The sequence below is a fragment of the Acipenser ruthenus genome, chromosome 3 (assembly GCF_902713425.1).
Source record: "Acipenser ruthenus chromosome 3, fAciRut3.2 maternal haplotype, whole genome shotgun sequence".
Classification (NCBI taxonomy): domain Eukaryota; kingdom Metazoa; phylum Chordata; class Actinopteri; order Acipenseriformes; family Acipenseridae; genus Acipenser; species Acipenser ruthenus.
The window spans coordinates 90,365,968-90,387,813 of NC_081191.1; the positions used below are offsets into that span (position 1 = coordinate 90,365,968).

Sequence of the window (21,846 nt, forward strand, 5' to 3'; positions counted from 1 at the left end):
TTCTGGGGTAGTCTGGCTCCTTCCCTCTGGATGACAGTTGGGAATTGACACTCTCTATAGGCTGTTGAAAGTTTTTACTTATTTTACTTCATAAAGCTGATTTTGACATGTTACACTGTTGCTGAAGAGGTTAATGACAGTCGAGAGCAGTATCATAAAAAACAAACTGGATTTTATTTATAAAAACCCCCACAAAATTAATGAGTTTGCTTTTTAGAAATGTGAGTGCCAAAGTGGGGAAATGAACAAGTTTAAATACTAATGTAATATTGGAAAAGGCAGTTACAACACCCTCCTAGCAGTACCGCACTTTAATGTGTGTGTTTCATTTGTGAGAGTCTTCAAAGGCTGACTGATCATGTGGAAATGAGTAGCAAAAGGCAACTGAATAAATATGAATTTACATTTGGCTTTCAAAAAACCTGCTCCTCTTTCCTCTGTGTCTGCAGTCAAGCAGTACATTCTCCAGTGTTGATAAACCTCCAGAATTCAAGGGCATTACATTAATTTCACTTCAAAGATAGAAACAAACAAAATTTCAATGTATTAGTAAGTTTATGAGAATCTTTAGGTGGCTGATATACTTTATATGCACCCACCTGTTCTCCCGAAACATGCAGAAAATAATGAACTGAAGAGTTCCTGTAGTCCCTGTGATGAAGAAAATGTATAGAATTGCTGAGAAGAGGACTTCAGCAGATGATTAAATACACGTACAGTACAGATACTCTCATACTCTATCTGGTAGATGATTAAATACACGTACAGTACAGATACTGTCATACTCTATCTGACTTTTTGTTTCCTCTGTGTCAATATGGTGCTCCCTCTTCATCTGCCGCTACATTATGTGTGATCGGGGGTAGCACCGAATAGTAGACTAGTCAAATAGAAACGTGACAGTCAACCTCAGAAACTGGTAGCCGGCTAATCGCACATCACGTAATTGTGATGGTTTTAGGTGGTCTGAGCATTAATACAGCAAGTTTTAAGAAACCAAGCAGTTTTAAAAAAACAGTGCACAGCAAGGTGTTATGAAACAGTATGTTTTTGCAGAGGACCAGGCATATTTATCGCAAATATTTGACCCCAATTGGTAGTCATTCTACCCCTATGGGAGATATTTCATGGCTTTATGTAAAATATCATTAAAAACTGTAGTCTATGAGATTAGACTTAGGGAAGGATAACTGTTTGCAAGTTTGTTTTATGGAAGAAATCAAAACCTCCCTCTGAATTAAGTATTGACAACAGACATCCACTGCACAGTGACAGAAATAATTTGTGCATCAGAGCAGTGGACAAGAAAGAGACCCTGCTGGGCCCTTCATAAAGTTTTAACTGAAGAAGTTTTGTATAATAACTCCACTCAACATAGCAGTTGCTCTTATAAAACTTTCCCACAGTAAAATCGTAGCAAAGTGTAATGAAGCAGAGGGAAAGCATAATAAAGCATTGTACAGTAAAGCCCAGAGACATGGCAAAGTGTGGCTTACTATGGCAAATTCATAGTATAACTATGAGAAAAGCATGGCAAAACTGCAAAATTGGTAAACTTTTACTAGGGTGGGTATGCCCCTGCATCGTTTTTGTAACACTTATTTTTATATAAGACACCGAGGGTCCCACTGTTACAAAAAACAATATTGAATAGGGGATCTTATTAGGGATGAATACTGCTAAAACATATGAAATGTGCCTGAACAGGTTATGGAAGAAACCCCAAACATAACTCTACTAGTTGTTATATTTGGGCATGGTAGTGTTTTCTGCGTTTGCATCCAGCCATTTTATTCAGAATTTTATGCCAGCAGTTCAGAAGATTGTATTTAGGAATGCAACAGCTATGAGTTTCCCAAACCGAAACCAACATTTTCATAAAATTCCAAAGCGAATGATACTGGCAAAAGATCAAATTTAACCAAAAATAAAATTTGTGCACAATGAAGAAGTATTGACAGCCTCTAAGGCAGCGTCATTTTCGGAAGCTCATTACACACTTTTCTGCACATAGACATTTCACCCCTTAATAATGGAATATAGTAACATAAATCCAAAGTTATGACAAGACTGATTGATTCTGACAGCCCCAGTATGGATAGCTGTGGTTTCATACTTAGTCTGGGTGTTCAGATGTCCAGAGTGGGGTCAATTCCTGTTTTTCAATTCCAATTCCTTTTCAAAATAAATTCCCAATTCCAATTTCTACAAAAGGATTTGGAATTAGAATTTATATTCTAGAGACATTAATATTTGTTGTTGTTGTTCAACTGCTTTCATTTGAAGCCAATTTAATTGACTAACAGTGACTTAAGTAATTGACACTTTGAGAAGCTCATTTTAGCAGAATACTACTTGATCAATAATGTGTTGGAATTGAAACAGGAATTGCCTCCAACCCTGCAGATGTCTAAGGCTGTTTTGTTTTTTGTGATTTGTTGATGTTTCTGGTGCTGGTACTAGTAGGAATACGCAAATGCCCAAACTTAAACCTTTGTTAAAGGAATGCAAAAGTTGCAGCTGGAAGTTTGTTAATAAAATAAATACATGTAGTGTGTTAATTTACACCTAATGAAAAAATGTAACAATGTTGCTAAACTGACAAACCGTGAAATACAAAAGTGTTGAAATAAATAAAATGTTGGTTGAGGTCCTGATCCAGTGTGAAACTGGAACAAGCAGTAAAGTGGGCAAAGTGCAAAAAAAAAGTGAAAGGGATGCTGCGTGGACCAACTTGAGAGCAATTTGAGGTCGTTTTGAAGTCAACATGTTGATTAAATAATTGTAATTTTGAAAACCATGAGCTGCAGTTCTACTCGGATGTGATTTGCTTGAGATTTGCACCGTCTCGGCAACAATGGGAGGGTACCAGGAAAACATTAAATCTCTTAATACATTATTTGATTCTTTCTACATTGTATCTAATTGTATAATGCATTGGTATGAGTGATGCAATAACACTGTATTTAGCACATTTATCACAGTTAAAAAACAAAACAAAAAAATGTGTAATGATGGTAGGTCCTGTTCCCTTGGCTGCAGAAATTCAGTCTGTTATTTTTCCATTTTAAACTTTCATTGGATGTCAAAAACCGAACCGATCATAACCGACTTGCAGCCCTAGTTGAATTAGGTAAAGGACAAAAGGGATTGAATGGTAATTCATTCTGGATATGCTGTACTATAAAGACACATTTTTTTCAGTAATAATCCTAATCAAGACAACTATGCATTAATGTGACATGAACAGTATTTGTGTACATTTTATTGAAATCCAACAGTTCATAAATGTGTTTTAATATATTTTTACTTCTTAGATCTGTATTTAGATGTGTCTCAGTCCATTTAGGGTGTGTACACTGCATTTCTTTAGTTTTGCTGCTGCTGTTTTTTATCCTGGGTGGGCAGAACTGTGTTAACAGCCGATAAGGATTTTGCAATATGCTGGCAATCAGTGCAGTGCAGCAACGGTTATGCAGTGGGACAATGATGCAAGCGTTGTGACTAAACATTATACTGTGACAGCCAACATCCAGTGCTCGTTTTCCTTGTGTAGTTATACATCTTAGAACTAGAGTTTAAAAGCATCACATGCCAATTAAATCATCAACCTGTTAAGAAATATATGCAGGCAATACGTTTCGGATCCCACCTTTTCATTACATTTAACTGTAGTAAATGTTATTTTACAGCAGGAATGACATTGGATTGATTCAAAATGACACATGTGCTACAGTAACTGCATGTTCACTACACTGTTTACCAAGTATTGGGAGGATAGTGTTTAAAGAAAGCGTATCATTTGTTTTCATATGGACAATTTGCAGAGGTATGGTTTTCACCGGCTCCAACACTGGTTTTAGACTTAGAGTTTATTTCACACATACTGTACGTGTGGTTTGTTTTTGTTTCGATGTGCGTGATGAAAGCCAACCATTGATGCTAGATTGCAAACTCAGTTTACAGCTATGGCCACAAATCTTTTGCATCAATTTTAGGATTGAGACATAATTTAAATAAATAAATAAGCAAATAAATAAAAAACTTTATGAACATAAGTTAGATGTTTTATTTAACATTGTGTACTCAAAGAAACTATAGTGTTTTGTTAAGTACATGGAAAACTACAAATCAGTATGTAATGAGTATCAGTATGACAAATCAGTATCAGTATGACTTTATGAAGCAACATACATTGTAAAGCTTTTGGCAATAGCTGTAGTTGTCCTTCTCAATTCTCTTTTTTAAAAAAAATATTAGATGTAATGTGTGTTTCCCGCATGCTGTGTTTTTTCTGTATGCCAAATGACCGGATCAAGTAAAATGGGTTTGAGATCAATTAGACCACACCACAAAACTACCACACAGTGTGGCACAATAGTACGCCAGGATTAAAAGTGTTAGAGGAGCACTGAGGGAATGCTCAAATAGGATATGGCAACACTTTGCTTAACCGTAGCCAGTTCCTCATCTTTCATGAGCACTAAATTCACAAGCGCCAAACAGAGAATAATTAAAAGCCTTTAGCTGAGTAGTTTATTTCAGATTTTTACAATATATATACTGTGTTTTTCTGTATGCCAAATGACCAGCTCAGTGTTTTTTTGTTTTTTTTTGTCAGATGGAAAAGGTTGAACAGGATTATCCTATTCCATTTTCAATCTGACAAATAGCCTTTCCTGTCAGTTGGTTTGTGGCTGAGGCCTACATGCTGAATCACTGTAGAGGCACAACTCCTGACTCGTCCTGTTTGAGTCATTGCTGCACAACATCCTGACCCCTGCCTGTATCGCACCCTTTATTCTCCATCGCAGAGCTGGGGCAGAGGCGGACACTCACATGTGGCAAGAGCATCATGTGAGATAAAAGCATTCACAAAAAAATGTTATTCTTTTTTTCCAGCTCCATCACAATGATATTTTATTGTTAGGGCGAGTTCAAACAAGTAATTTAATGAAATAGCCAGTCACCTAAAGGCCTAAACATATGTGGCTGCTTAAGAGTATGGTAGCTGCTTATTTAGCGTGCCTTCTGGGAGAAGTTCTGAAAAACATTAAGTATTGTCTGCCACATGCCTCACAGCTCAGCAGCCATGCTTTTGGATTCGGATGTCTTATTTAGGGCAAGCTGTTGTGTTTCAGTAAGGGAGACCAGTAAACTTCTTCGTCTTGAATATCTTGCTGGAGAAAAGAGGGCAACAATTAATATATAAGCCAGTTGTAAGAAATTCTGGTTGATTACTTCGATTTTTTTTCTTTTCTATTTCTTTGCTTTTGTTTCCTTCTGCAAGTCTTGCTTCTTGCTTCAGTGTTTACTTACCAAGAAACCCCTATGAGCAATGCAAAGCGATGCTCAGCACTCTCCTCTCTCCCATCACAGACAGAGGACACTATCACAAAGGAAAACAAAAAATATCTTTTGATTGATGAATTCTGCAAATCTTCTAACTAAAAGTGAATGTGTGGCTTTGAAGAGAACGGGAGTGCGGGCAGATATAATTTTTTTATTAACGAATCCACATAAAAGGCTTCATCAATTAAACCACAGTCAGAATAATTCAACAGAAAAGCGAATACCATTTTATTACACAACAGTCATTTCAACAATTAGTTAATTATAGTATTACACATTTCAAACTTAACACTTATAAGGCTTGCGATTTCAGTTTAGCATTTCATATTGTTTGCTAAAAATAATACAATACATAATTTCAAAAAAGTTTTTTATAATTACAAATTGTGACAAAGCTTCTTTATTTACAGTATAACTTTGAACTCAGTTATTTGGTGGATAAAGCGGTCTCGACAACAAAGGACGGGTTTAAACAGGACGGTCCCTGTATGTTTATTTGTTCCGCAATGTCCCCTTTCCAGTGGGAACATGGCTTCATTTAACAAAAATTTTAAAAAATAAATAAATAAATCCTAGCTCCTGTTTTGTAGTCCTAGTATCAATTATTACTTGTATTGTAACACTTGAAATGTATTTGCTTACGATTGTAAGTCACCCTGGATAAGGGTGTCTGCTAAGATAATAATAAATAAATAATAGGAAGAAATGGTTTAGGTAGCATAAACAACTCAAAGTGTTGAATTGCTAAGAAAATAATTCACAGCACTCGAAATAATGAATTATTTTTTTACCGATTTTAACTAATCATTGATGATCCGTTACGTAAACGTCAGTGCTTGTTACTGAAGGCTCTACACTACATACAAGAGTGATAACGAAAGTCAGTATCTACCAGTACCAGTTTTTGTTATTCATATTTAACTTAAAGTCATAGGAGTCTGAGTTAATTTATGTTGCTGTTGAGAGACAGGTTGCATTGTAGAGGTAGCACAAATTATATGGGGTTAATATATCTTCATATTTTATATCATGTCAGAAATATGGCTTTGTGTGTATTTTTCTATGCAAGACTGTGAGGGTTATAACTTCAGTAAGCCTTGGTGGATTGATCTGAAAATGTGTATGTATAGCTTCATAAGGATGAGTGAACAAAACAGATTTGTACACCAAACCGGCCACCAAAGTTAGTCAGGGTGTTTGTAAGCTCACATTGGTTTGATTTGCCGTGTAGGGTAAGAACTCTTGTAGTTCAGTTCTGTTATTGCATCCTGTTATTAAACCTTTTTAAGAGTGATCCACTGAACCCCCCCCCCCCCCCTTGCTTTACTGGCTTATCTGAAAAATAAACTGTATTGGATTGCATTGTATCACTCTCCTGAAGTAGCTTTGTTGAATAAAATTTTGTTGAATGACTCGTTTGTGGGTTGGAGTTTATTGAGGTTAGTCTTCAAAAACACAGACCTGAAATGCAACGGGCAGGACATGAAATGTGAATCCCAGAGGTAAATACAGTCTCTTTCAGGAGGCATGCACAAACTGCCTGCCCCCTGTCCCTGTGCTGTTGTGAAGCAGCTGTCACAGAGAGTTCTCCTGAAGAGCTGAGATGCTTGCACCACATGGGAAGCATATTGTGCTGCTAAGCTATATTTTAAAGTACCTCACCAGTATAAACAGGCTAATGTAGAACCAAGGTTGTTGACCGATAATGTAGAACAAAGGTAACTTCCAAATGTGGTTTCAGTCCCTTTATAGTTTTTCAACAGCTGTCATGGTTGCCAGGTAGCATTTTACAGTGATTGCTTGCGCAAACAATGAATTAACCCAAAGTGGATGGCAAAGACTGTCGATGATTAAGTAAACAGCTGGTATTTCAAACCTGTCTGCAAGTGTAGGCAGGGTTTTATGAAGGGCGCTTCTTCATTGGAACATCGTGAAACCTGTGAATTGTGAGTCGTCAGCACTCAGTGTGATTATGGGCAGACATAGATTAACAACAGAAAAGCACATTTGTTGGATGGAAAACAAATTTATCAACTTCAGAGTTTAACCCTTGCATATTTTGTAATTGCAATTGCTTGAAATTAAGCATTTATCTTTCATGTAGAATCAAGAACATATTCCTATCTTCAGTATTACAAACACCTTGATGTTTTCATGTTCTTTTTTGTCCCTCCATATGCACAATAAATCTTCCAATATGGACCTAAGGGGTCTTTCTACATGTCTTTCCAATTCACTCTCCGATAGGGCAGGTGTTGGTTTACATATTTACTGTCATGGGTATCTCACTCTAAGAATACGTTTTACGTTGTTACATTAGGTTATACAGTCTCTACCAACTTGTTGCACAATAAACAGGTTTTAATGGTTTTTCAATGAATTACACTCAAAATAAATTTGTGAAGGTCCTGTATTACAGTAATTTTGTGTGCACCCAATATGTAAAATATCATATTTGTTTAATTAAATCGGGGGAAACTTGGATGCTCTTAAGGGAATTAAAATGTAGATCATGGTAACATCTGTGATTGGTTGGGTTTCTGAAGGCTGTATCTTCAAAACTATCCTAATTACAGCAGATTAAACTTGGGGTGCAAGATGCACACATTGAAATGTTTCCAGGCAAAGTGTGCTTGCTTAACACACAACATATACGCAGAAGGACAGTGGGTTTTGAAAATTGCTTTGAACCGATGACTCAAATGTTTGCATGTCTTGATGTGTGTTATTAGCAATATGTTATACATATATCTCCTTCACGGATTATGTTTGCTTTCCTTTGATTTCAAGACTAAGATGGTTTCCGTTGAAGCCTGACGAGATCCAATAGGAGATGTAAAAAGAAAAGGATCTCTATAGTCTATCATATAGTACTGTGGACTCTGAGGTACTGGTTACAGTACATCATGTAAAAGACCACTGTTGTTTCTGAATGGTAACAAAACGACAAATGAAGTGTTTGAAGATAAATGTCTGTCAAAACAATTTCCAAGTACTATACAGAGAATTGATAAAAACACTGTTGGAAGGGAGGCAGGTATACATACTATAAATATGAAATAAGGTTTCTGTGTTTACTAGAGACAATGCAGACCCAGAGTATAACAAACACATGCATGGTTTGGGTTGAGGGAGAACACAGCTGTATTTGTTATTAGTTTAAATGGTAAGAACAGAACATCATTGAATGTGTAGACATACATTTGCTTTTATGTAAATAAACAAACTCAGGTGGCCTATTTAGGTTCTCAGAGGGTGAACTTGAGATGGCTGTTAAACCTGTGGGTTGTCTGGGGCCCAGCGGGTGTAAAATGAAATAGTCCAGCTTTATAACTTGCTAGGAGGCTGTGTGGTCCAGTGGTTAAAGAAAAGGGCTTATAACCAGGAGGTCTCCGGTTCAAATCCCACCTCAGCTACTGACTCATTGTGTGACCCTGAGCAAGTCACTTAACCTCCTTGTGCTCTGTCATTTTAGTATAATAAACTAAGTTATTTTAAGGATCATCGTAAATGTTTTAAGAAAAAAAATGAAATAAAATAAAAGATTTTGCTATCATTAGGGTTTACATCAACGTGACTTAAGCAGATTTGAAAAAACAAACACAAACAAACAAAAAACATAACACTAACTGATATTACAAAATGCTGTCAGACTCTGATTACAACCCAAAACCATAAACATGTCCTAAATACCTAGGCAGCCCTCAGAATTTTGAGTGTTTTTATGCGGTTAGGTAAGCACTGTGAAAAGAGTTTGATGTTAATAGGGCAAAATCAGCTTTTGGTTGTGTAACAGGCAAAACAGGATGAATTTAACAGCTGCTGCCTCTACCAGATGTGGAATCCCTTTCCTGTAAACAAAGAGTGATCTGCACATGCAAAGCTGAGGCTGGGGCCCAGACAAACCAGGGGGGCCTGCCAAATGAATAACAGGGCTGACCACTTCAAAGCCAAAAGAGGTTAAGCTAGAACAAACCCTGCAGGATCTCTGTCTGGCTCGTGGGCAATGTACGGTACTACTGTTCAGCTAGCTGTGTTGTAGCAGCGTTGCATAGCTAGTTGGTTGCAGACTACACAGAAAGGCTGTTCATCTTCTTGGTTTAAAGCTTCAAAAAAGGGAAATAAGAAAGAAAAGGAGACTTGGACGGGCTTTTGGGTCCTTTTTTATACAAGGACAATCCTTGTTGGTCGCATAATGCTGTACAGTTAAAATTGTGCTATCATCTTCTGTAGATTAATAATATTAATCTGAAATAAAGCAAAATATATCTCTTCTTGGAGAACTAAATACCCTTTTCTAACATACTCCTACCTCCTGTGATTTTTGAGAATTTGTAAACCTTTATTTACCCTACACTCTGCCACGCCACTCTCATCTTTCTCCTTCTTACTGCCCACCCAGAGCTACAACAGTGGTGGCTTTTTATAATTGAATTGCTTAACAATCAATTATTTTATCTTATTACCTTGTTTGCGGTTAAGCTCAGGTGTTGCTCTGAGCTTCCTAATTTTGACAGACCACGGATACCTAGTGGTCAATCCACTGGTATTGCAGTCTTTAGTTAACACCGGGAACAGAGCTTTAGATGACCTCAGGATAACATACATTCCTTCTCTCTCTCTCTCTCTCTCTCTCTCTCTCTCTCTCTCTCTCTCTCTCTCTCTCTCTCTCTCTCTCTCCCCCTCTCTCTCTCTCTTTCTGTCTATATGTATATATATATATATATATATATATATATATATATATATATATATTATACATACATACATAGCTGCAATCAGCTGTAACATTGTACAAGGTCATAACTTTGTTTATGAGCAGCACACATTAAAAAAAAAAAAAAAAAAAAACAACCCTGTAATAACCATTATGTTACATTTGGAGATGTATCAGCAAATAAACAATGTGCAAGGTAACTGAGAACTGCTCAGTCTGAAGAAGGTAAGAGCTTGGCCAACGAAGGTGTACGGTAGTTATACAGTAAGAGTGCAAGCAACACAAGCCAGTCTGTGGTGTTGAAGGAGGACACTGAAGCCAGTAATCCAACCTCAAACATGTGAGCCTTTCTGAGCTGTCCCTGTTTTCTTTGTTGTAGAGCCCTGCTTCAGTTTCATCAGTATGTGGCCTTAACTGGCCCTAACTACGCCCTAAAGGATGCAGCAGTGCTGCCTCATAGTCTGACTCGTGAGCCCACCTCCCTCTTTTACATGCTGATGGACTGGATCCCAAACCCATCCAGTGTGTCGCCTCTCAATAATGTAACATAAAAAGCACGGTCTTAATTTACCAAAGGGAACGCACCCCCATTATTGGTAACATAGAGGCAAACGCCCCCAGGCAGGGAGACGAGTGTCCTAATGGTGCACTTGTACTGTCAAACTGCTCCATATGTTTAAAGACCATAGGGGACCCTTGGCACTCTACCATAAATGTTTATAATAAGATATAATGCAATTTATGATCATGGGAAGAAAACCATAACATCTGTTATATAGATAAGACATGCAATGCTGTTGTAAATCTGCATACCATTAACAACAGTACATTGTCATTATAGCTGGTATTTGTACTTTTTTATGCATTTCTGGGAGACCAATGTTGCCTTTGAAACAGGAGTCACCAGCAGGGTTATACCCAGAGTGCGCTGTGGCTGTTTGGCACGAAGTCAAGAAGTTAGAATAATCATGCATAAATTAGAAAGATCACCATGGTGACCAATTCGTTACCCATTGATTTTTGTGGAGAGAAGATTGACATCCCAGCAGTATAAGGTCAAAAAACTCAATATGCAAGATAAAATCTGAGCTACTAAAAAAATATTGCTTGACCTTTCATAGCCTACAATCAGTGCATGCAGGCTGAACCTGGTCTTATCTGCCAGAATGAGCAAAACAAGATGAAATCTCTGAAAGAATGTGCAAACAGAATCTGCCTTTTAATGTGGATTGGTTTATAGATGATCTAAAGCACACAATAATATAGTTCTAGGCTCAGATTTGATTTTGAGGGCGTATCCTGTAAAATGTGTGCTTTAATAATGCCAAATACATTAGGTTGAGAGAATTATTTTCATGTCAATCAGACATCCTTTATTTCTAGCATTTATAGTGTATTATTTATAGCAACCTGAAGCCTGCTACTGTGATAGACGTTGTAGCCTTTTGATCTGTGTACACATTGACCAATAAGACCTAAAGCACTAATTAATGAACTGCTTGTCTTGCAAATACATGTCCATTCCTGGATGAAGGTAGTTTTATATGTTGCTGCATTGATGTGTTTATTCAGTTTTGCAGTTGACTGTAAAGAGAACTTAGCTGAACATCTATACAACATTCTTTTCTCATTGGCATGTCCATTTTTTCAAAGTAACTTCTCTCAAGACATTAGTTCCAGTTGAGGAATCGTCTCGTATCTTCCAGATGTCAGATATTGCAATTTTATTCACCTACCATGTATTATGGTTATGTGAGTTCTAGGGCTGTGCAGGTTTCCAGAAACACAAATTATAGAAACAAACTTTCAGTAAGAGGCAGCTGTAGATTGCTGTCAACACAAAACAAAGGTCTGCAGACTGCTATAAACACTGACTGGAATAGCAAATAATTGCTTCCTGATGCTCAAGACAAGTGTATGTTTGTCTAGAATCAACCAAATGCATACAGTAAAATAATCCTTTGGAAATGAAAAGCTAGCAGGAAACTAATAGCACAATATGTTCTTCAGTATAAATGAAGATTTTGTGAAGCTATATAAAAGCATAAATGATATCTGAATATATCAATGATATCTGAAGACGTGGATGCAAGCTCATTTGCAGATGCAGCTTACACTAAAACCAAACTGAATTGAACTTGCCCATAGCTGGTGCAACTGAGCTCTGCTCTTGTTCAAAAGGGTGCATGGGAGTCTCATCCACAGGATGTGAGCTCAAACATGAGGATTCATTGGCCGAGTTCTAGCTCAGAAGAAAGAGAGCCCGGTGCTAACCCAGTAACACAACGTCCTACAGCACCTGACTGAGATGAGGTGTTGTTTTTGTGTTGTTTTTGTATATGTTTCTATGCTTTGTGTATTTTCTTTAACTCAGTGTAAAGACAAGCTTATGGAAATGTACTGTACTGATAAAGACACGTTCCTTATTCAGGTATGATATATTGTTAGTGCTTTGTAATCTCTTGGACCAATATATCATATTAGCAGGGTGTGTGTGTGTGTGTGTCAAGTGCATGGATTACGAGTATGTTTATCTTAGAAAATGAATGATGTAACCACAGGATAGGTATAAAAAGGCTTATTTAGTGCTCTTTTGTTAGACCAGAGGAAGAAGAGAAGACTGGTATGTTTTGGTGCATGTTAAAGTTCAGTGTAAATAAGAAAGTAAGAGAGACTGAAACTACAGCGAGTGCAGAAACCACAGATTAAAATGAAATGTCTCCTTAAAAAAACAGCCCGCATAAAAGCTTGACAGAGCGTGGGTAAATCTAGGGAAATATGCTGACATTGCACTTATGCAGGCATTTGTGTATTTGTCTTTCTTAAAAGCTTTACCTCAGCTTTCAAATGTTACAAATGACATGTCAGGGATTCCATTATCATTAAACAGTCATGTGAGTGAGAGCCCAGTTACACAACAGGGATGGAAAGAAGACTGAAGACTCCTATTGTATACCAGCTTCCTCAATCCAGGCTTTAAAATGAGCCTGATTAGCCACAGTGTATAGGTAACAAGCCCAAGCCCATGTATGTCTTATTAAACTCCTAGTAAAACTGTTAATCAAACTGCTGTGCAATGGGAGTCTTTATTTCCATCCCTGGACAACATTGTGTGCTTCAGATGGCAGGTGTATTAAATTGTTTGTTCAGCCCTTGTTTGTGACACCCTAGATGTGAAATGGTACAAACAAGACAGTGGGCTAATGCACATGTTGTAGTTTAAATCATTATGAACTCGTATAACAAAGCCTTGGTGTTTCCTCTCCTAGACAAGCTTACAGCATACTGTACCACAGTAAGAGCTTAACACATGACACAGAGAAGCCTGTGCAAGAAATCACAACTACATTTTGTAAAATATAATATAAACTATGATTAAACACAATAAAGCACTTTAATAAGATTAACATGGGGGGGGGGGGTAGAGTTATTTTTCTGAATTTACCATGAAAGCATTTATAAACGTTACAGGCTGACCTTAAGCCAAGATAAGGTAATAATAGTTACAGCCAAGCTAATGTGCATCCACTAAATCACTCACAAATGCAGTTTGCAACTGGAGTTATTTCTCATAAACCCCCACGCCAGATTCACTACTGCACCTAAATTATTATACACTGTGCCATCCCTAATGAGGCAGAACGGAGCTGGAGGAAATGCTTCCCAGGCCCAGTGTCTTGTAGCCAATGGTAACACGTGGGCTCCTGGGATCTGTAGGGCTGCATTATTAATAGTGAAGACATCCTTGCAATTATTTTTCAGACCATGACTTGGACTAATACCCACTCCATGGCTGTCATCTGCATTATTGGTTATAAAAGATGATTTGTCACTTACACTGGGACCATCACATATCTGTGAAGCTGATGTTTTCTGTGTTATTTCATGTGATTTATGTTCTGTGTTAATAAACTAGTGATGTGCAATGTAAATCAGAAATGACAGCTACAGTGATCATTTTTCAAAACACTTCATTTCAGAAATTCAGCAATAGAGAATGACATGAACAGCAATAGAGAATGATGGAGAACACACATTTCAAACATGTAAAAAAAATAAACATGAGATTGCAGAATTAATATCCCTTGATTTTAATTACACCGTAATGGCAATGAAATGCGGGCAGCAGTGTGGGGTAGTGGTTAAGGCTCTGGACTCTTGACCGGAGGGTCGTGGGTTCAGTCGCAGGTGGGGGACGCTGCTGCTGTACTCTTGAGCAAGGTACTTTACCTAGATTGCTCCAGTAAAAACCCAACTGTATAAATGGGTAATTGTATGTAAAAATAATGTGATATCTTATAACAATTGTAAGTCGCCCTGGATAAGGGCGTCTGCTAATAAATAAATAATAATAATAATTTCTGTGATACTAGCCATTGGTAGTATGATGGCAGACCAATCGTATTTTTCAAAAATCTCTATAGTAGCAGGACTGGCAGCCCAGGTTCTGGAACCCCAGGTTCAGGTGGCATCACTGACCCATGTTTTTTTTTTCCAGTGATGTAGCAGTATGATGCAGTGTTGATCAAGATGCTTTATCATTGCAGCTGTGCTGTCCATTGAAATGAAAATAGAAGGGATTAGGGATTTATTTGTATTGAAGCTGGCTATTCTCTAGATAAATCCTATGTGAATGCAGCTTCACAGTTAATAGCAGTCACTAAACTGGGTCATTTGAGAAAGAGGTCGCTTCCCTTAGGTGAAGCAAACACAGTTTGTTTTGGCATTTATTATACGCCAACAGATATAAACAAAAAAATGATGTCATATTGATATATAAACTGACTGCTGCTTTTCATTATGGGTCAGTTCATTGAAAATGCAAAGGGAACTTCCTCATTTAAAAATAAAATGATGTTGAGAACATTGTAATGTACCTAATGGCTGTACTCATCTTCTCTCCACAGCTGTGCTTTTTGGTGTTCTGGACCCCGCATGTTTCTGAGAAGATCCTGGTGGATATTATTGCGGTGGACCTCGCTTTCGCTGAGCTCTGTGTTGTTCCTCTTCGTATCTTCTCTTTTTTCCCAATACCAGGTACAGTGTGTTCCATTCGATAGCGTTCAGACACCAAGAAAAGGCTTGACGAGAAATTGGCCTTGCGCGTCTTCCCAGTCTCACGAATGTATCGATGTAGCAAAAGCTTGGTTTTAATGTGATGAAGGCAAAGACTCCAATGACTTGTACCTGGCCAAACTGAGGTGGTAGTAAAACTAGACCTAAATACTGACACAGATTGGACCATTAAATGCTGTTTTAAATTTTAAAATGCCCTTAAGACTCATGCTGCTTATATGTTATGCACTCTTAATGATCTAAACAGCAGCAGTATTTGGACTCCCCAATGCTTAATTTCATTTCATATCTAGTTTATTTATTTCCTCACTGTTGAAAATCGTATATGCATTGTCTAGTTCCAGTAGAGATGTGATTACCAATGTACCCAGAAAGACTCATTTCTTGAAGGTGCTGTGATACAGCCTTTTAGCATGGTGTTTGCCATTGTCGCCTTATACCAATGCCGCAATTTACGTGGTATACTATACTGCATAACCCCATTTTATGTTTGTAATTCTTTTTCCTGTCTCTGTGCAGTCACTATGCGAGCACACCTAACCGGGTGGTTGATGACACTGAAGAAGACCTTTGTACTGGCCCCCAGTTCAGTCCTGCGGCTCATTGTTCTCATCACTAGTCTCATTGTGCTTCCTTACATGGGGTAGGTACAACGACAACCAGCACAGTGTTCACTACTGTAAGGTCGTGTCATGGAAAGGAATAACATTATTCATCTGACAAAAATCTATGTGACCAATCGCTTTGTATAACGAGCTGCGACTCCATGACACACAAGCCAGTTACATAATAGCATACAGTATTTTATTTACAGTCAATTTGAAATACACAAAAAACTGTAGCTGCCTGGTGACTTCAAGATATGCTTGTAAGGGTGAAAATAAGTTTATGGAGTAAAATACAAAAGCAATACTGATATGTTAAAAGAAATAAAACTGTGTTAGGAACAAAGTCGCTTTATACCCCAGATGGAATTTAGCATTTGCTGGCCAGAAAGCCCTACTCCTGAACATTTTTTATTGTCTGGAAAATCAGTGACTTAAACAAGGAGCTGATGACAAAGACCTGCTCCATTGCCATTACTAACATGAAATTAGAAAATGAGGAGCACATTACTAAGCCAGACTGCATAAAATAGGCTTTTACTAAATGGATTTTTCTCTGTGGGAATTAACTCTTTCCAGGCTAAAATCATATTTTTTTTTACTATCGATTTGTGAAAGCAGTGGTGGACAATGGGGTGAAAGAAATGGTAGGTGATGAATTGATGAAGTGGGTAAATAATAACTGAGTGGCCCCTGGAAGCTGGAGGGTTTTAGGAAACTTGTGAAAACATGGACCTAGACTCATTTGGGAATGGCTACATTTCTGTCTTTATTTCTGCAAGTTATATTTATTCAACTTCCTTGAGTCGCGGTGGGGTTGCAGCGGTGAACCCGGATTAATAAAAATACAATTGCCGATTCCAAATTGGGGAGAAAACTGGTGTAAAATCATTGCCGATGACTAAATAAAAATAAAAATAAAAGTATGTGTGGGTGTAGCAGTGTGACATGAGGGAACATGAGTATGAGCACAGTTATGCTTCCAATGCATTTAGAATGCACGCGCTCCATTTATATAAATCTTTACCTCCCAGCGAAATCGGTTTGCAATGCCTACTGTTGCCTACCGCTTTGACCGTCACTGTGTGAAAGTAGCCTACAGGGTGAAAGAGTGAAAGGGAGAATGGAGCTGGTGTAAGTTGCACCTTTGTGGACTACTCTTAATGAAAGCACCCTTTTTAAATAACAAACCACAGAAGAGTTTTGCAGAGTTAAGGTAAATTGTACAAGAAACTCTGACACAACATTGCTCATTGTCCAAAACATTTGTCTGCTTGATAGAAAAGCCTTAGGATTTAAAATCCTGGTTTAGATTTGTGTACCTGGCAGACTATCTTGTTATGAAGTGGAACATTTTAAATAGGAAAAAAACTGGTCTGAAAACACAATCCATTGTACTGTATATAGAAACTGCACCTGTCCTGTACTCTGATTATGGTACCTAGGACACACATTCACAAAGCTGAACTTGCCTCATACTGCCCTCTGGCTCTAAACATTAAACAAATAAATCTTCGACCCTGTAAGCTTCTTCCTACAGACTTGTATGAACTCAACTTCTGTAAGTGGTGTTTCTGGATCTTTACTATTTGTAAAGCCTACCCCTCTGGGTATGATGGCGAGTATTGTTATTTACAATGTGTTAATAATATGAGGCGTTACTGTGTGCCAGCATAGGTTTGGAACTGCCCCTTAGCATGAGAAGACACATTATGTCTTTCAAGCAGTACTTGAGAGACAGGAATTTCTACAGTATGCACTTACGAATCATGGAATTTTCCGTAGAACATTCTCCTCTGGATACTGCCTTGGACCTCATTTAATCAGGGGTTCATGGACAAGAACACCACGATGATTTCAACTCTCACATTTTCTAAGGTTTTTCATTGAACAGCCTACGTGTCTTAAATTGTAATATCATTTAGCTGTGCATAATATTGACTTATTAAATAGCTTTTTATTATACATTCATAACTCAGTTGCTTGGATTACATTAACTAACACAACATGCTGGTAAACCACTGTTTACAGTGAGCCAGACCCTAATGCAGATTTTGCTAGACCTTTCTGTTTTATAATGATGTCTGTTTCATTTGCAGGGTTCATGGAGCCACTCTCGGTGTCGGTTCCCTGCTAGCTGGTTTCTTGGGGGAATCCACCATGGTAGCAATAGCAGCCTTCTATGTATATCGGAAACAGGTACAACAAACCACATGTTCTTATTTTAACGTGACTGTAACTAACAAAAGAATACGTAGGTTTCAAATAGCAAACATGTATTTTTATTTTATAATAGACACTAGGATAAGTTCTGAGTTAGCTTGCCTTCATTTCAGGAAGTATGTTAGTGCTTTATTTCCTTGGTCATTACACCCCAGCAGTGTCATATGGGTTAAAGCATGTTACTGGCTGAAAGCCTGTCAGTCAATAAGGGAAGCAGCTGATTGACTATTGCCAGGTAAGAAGCCATTGTAGGGTTGGGGACAATGGCACCCGACAGGTGAAATGACCCAAGTGCAAGATAGTATAAAAGCATGGCTTGGAAACAGGTATTTGTTTTATGTAGTGTAATAACAGATGTGATATTTTAAAATTCAAATACATATTTGCTATGTGTTTCTTTTACAACTGCACATTTTAGACCAATATAATGAATGGATGCAGATGGTAAAGAAAATATATGTACCTATTTTGTTAACAACAGTTACTTGGATTCACTGCATAGCAAGCTAGTTCGTCATGTAATTAGATATAAGAGTGTAAAGTGTAATAGTTCAACAGTAAATGTCACATGTTCTAGTTGCCTATAACATTTATTAAAAGTTTTTTTTTATAGTATGTCACATTTCCCAGTGCAATTTTTGGCAAGTTTACTTTTAATAAATAAAGATATTTTACTATGTCTGTGCATTTTCTAGTAATACCACAGAAGTATTAAACTAACAAAACTCTACTATTACAACTGTAATTATGTGTTACTTGTGAAGGCAATCCCTGTTGGTAAATGACTGGATTGTCAATTTAGGCCTTTAAAATCTGCGTTGCTTACTGTACCATAGACATGCAGAAGTGTTTAAAATAATCAGGTGTAAACTAAAGTTGAGCTCAAGTAATTTGAATCTTACTACAAAAAAGTTCAGGCAATGACATTCATTTATTGTCATTTCTTTTTATTGTAAGAAGAAGAAGAAGGAGGATAGCGATGACGAGACGGCAGTGGAGGGAGAAGACTCGGCTCCAATGAATGAAGTCGGGCCCAGGGAGGAAACTGATGACATTGTGGAGCTGAGGGAGGAGGACGAATAAAGACAGGAGGAGGGGGAGAGCAGACTGCAGGAACAGTCTGAACTTGCTTCTGCCACCGCCCGCTTTCTCTCCCCCAGCTCAATGTTGCTCAAGTTCCATTTCTGTTGCGCACAGTGGAAATGCTTGCCGGGGGGGATACAGCGAGGAGGCCTTTACTTGCATGCGGTGGCTATTCCGTTAATTTCCCTTGCTGATGAGAACCGTGGCCACGGTACACCCCCTCCCCTCAGAGTTTTGTAGCTTCCAGCGGATACTGTCTGCACAAGACAGAAAAGATACCTGTACCAAAGCACTGTCGTACATCCACCTTTACCTTTCTCTTCTCTGCTGTTATTTTGCGCTGCCGTCCTATACTTTTAAGAAAACACAAAAGAACTGCAAGTGTAAAACTTTATATCACATCTTTATTCAGTTGCTTGAAAAAAAAGACTTCTGATCTTGAATGTAGAAGAAAAAAGAAATGCATTGAGGTCTCTATATAGACCTGTGCGCTTTTATTTGCCATAGTGCTGCTAATTACCAGTTACGCTGTAGTTGGTAAAAAAAAAACTGGCATAGCAGTTAGAATGAGGCTTATTTTTTATTTTTATTTAAGTACCAAACTCATTTTCTGAAACCATCAGTGTTTAAAGATTTGGGAGTGTAGGGTTTGTGCTTAACTTAAATTACATTTAAAGGGAGTTTTTAAATAATATAATAGTTAAAAAGTTGTAACTGTTTAAATATTGTTCATGGTTTATTTTGTAAGGGTGAGATATAAATGCAACGGCCGGGGTCAGACAGCCAAATGTTGGCTGCTTGACTTTTTATTATGTTTGTCAGTCAAGTTTCTTGAATCTGAGAATCTATTTTTTTAATAGATATAACATTAAGCTGTCAGTCATTAAAACACACATTTACAGCTTAGGAATGCCCCTGAACTCATAAAGTATCCAAAGCATCTAAATGTGCTGTTATACACTCGTGGCATACAAGTGTATTTCATATCCCTGTGTCTACCACACACTGTGGGCATTAACATCTCAACATAACTTTGCTTTGGTGGTCTCGAGAGGGAAAGACTTTATGTCCCTGTGCTTAGAAATAAAGAGTATAAGTGAAAACACCTTTTTCTGATTTTAAACGGTGATAAAGTGGTGCATGAAGTGGCATTTTTTTTAAAGTTGAAAATCAAGTTGTGTGCTTTAACCTAACCTGTAGACTAGAGGATTCATTCAAAATTGTTGTTTCAGGGAATATGGTTAGTATAAAAAAAAAATCTAAATATTGTTCATTTCTAAATATTTACATGAAGTAGTAGCTGACTATGCAGATATATTTGATCAACCTGTACACACTGGGATGAGCCACAGCTGGATCAACAACCTATCCTTGGTTACCCTGGAAAATAAGGGTGGGGGAGGGTGAGGCATTTCAGGGTGATTTCCTGATACTGTTAAAGAATCAAACATCCAGCTGTGGAAATCCATTTAATTTGTATCTGGCTCTTCTCTGTAGAATTTTGCTTAACATTTGACAAGGCAATGTCTTTGAACATATGGGGAGATTATATACAGGAACAGAACCCAGCAAATAGTATGGCTGTGAAGGCAGGCGGCACACATCAGACACAGTGAGGTAGAGCACCTAGACCATGGAATAAATGTCTTATATATATATATATATATATATATATATATATATATATATATATAGTAGCGTGTACAGGGGAAGGCAGCAGCAGGGCTGGGTGACGTAATCATACACGAAGACATAAGCCTGATATACACTCCTTGCAAAGGAGCCGGCTCGTTTGGAGAGCGGTATGGGCGCTATGCTTCAGTGGGATAGATCCCAGGTTCGTACCCGCTCTTCCCCTGTGTGTGGATTGTCTCGCACTGTGTGATGCACCTGCCTGCGTTAACTGAGAACGCTTTCATATATATTAATAATCGATGCATCAACAACATTTTTTCATTAAGATTTTTTCATGTTTTTAAAGTAAGATAATTGTGTAGCTTTCATTTTTAAATCAGGAACATGTATATAAAATACTTTAGGGGGGCAACGAAGTGTACATTTTGACGTTCGGAACACATTACCGAAGGAAGGTTCGAACCTTCGATGGTACTCATTTGCATAATTTACTGGTGACGTCAGCATAACTACTTGTTTATATTTGATTGAAAATCCTATTTTACAGGTAATCCATATAAATGGAATAAAACATTCACATGTACTTTAAAAATACGTTATATAGAACAATAATCATGTTTTTTATAATTTAAATAAAAATAAAAATACACGTTGTTTATTTACATGTAACTGAAGATGATACAAGTCGCTTGCACAGTTTGCATTAAACCTTTTTTTTGGGGGGGGGGGGTTGTCTGGGCATGTAACAAAAAAAGTCCCAAACAGCAGAGGGGTTTCGAGATATTTCTTTCAATACAGTTTACGCTGTACAACGCTTTGCTGTCGATGGAGAATGAAGAAATTAAAGGTTTCCTTCTGGATAACAACACAAGCTGGAGGGGGGAGAGACGGACGGAGCTCAGTTTTCGAAATTAAAATTATTTCTGTTATCGTATATTTTGTATGTTTCAAGCATATTATACCATAGCACTTCTCTTACACTGTCTTGTACACGAGGTATTCAGTACATATTTTACTGAAGCACTACAATCCCCCAGTGCTTTGGATACTACTATACCTTGCTCCATACACTGCAGCGGCACCATATAGATTTGTTACATATATAACGATTTGGTAGCGGATTAATCAAAATATCGAATTTTGCATGTGAGTGAC

General features: G+C 37.6%; 1 protein-coding gene across 2 annotated transcripts in view; it reads left to right on the top strand.

Moving 5' to 3' along the window:
* The window catches only part of LOC117435468 (progressive ankylosis protein homolog B), a 52,924-nt gene extending 31,299 nt beyond the window's left edge, over positions 1-21,625 (top strand). Inside the window, exons 9-12 of one of the 2 annotated variants that reach the window (XM_034058641.3) lie at positions 14,977-15,106; positions 15,665-15,788; positions 17,850-17,949; positions 18,934-21,625. In XM_034058641.3, coding sequence (XP_033914532.1) covers positions 14,977-15,106; positions 15,665-15,788; positions 17,850-17,949; positions 18,934-19,056 — 477 coding nt within the window. In that variant the 3' untranslated portion in view covers positions 19,057-21,625. Of the gene's footprint in view, positions 1-14,976; positions 15,107-15,664; positions 15,789-17,849; positions 17,950-18,930 lie in introns of both variants that reach the window. The other variant, XM_034058640.3, reaches the window with a different exon arrangement.
* Positions 21,626-21,846: the final 221 nt, after the last annotated feature.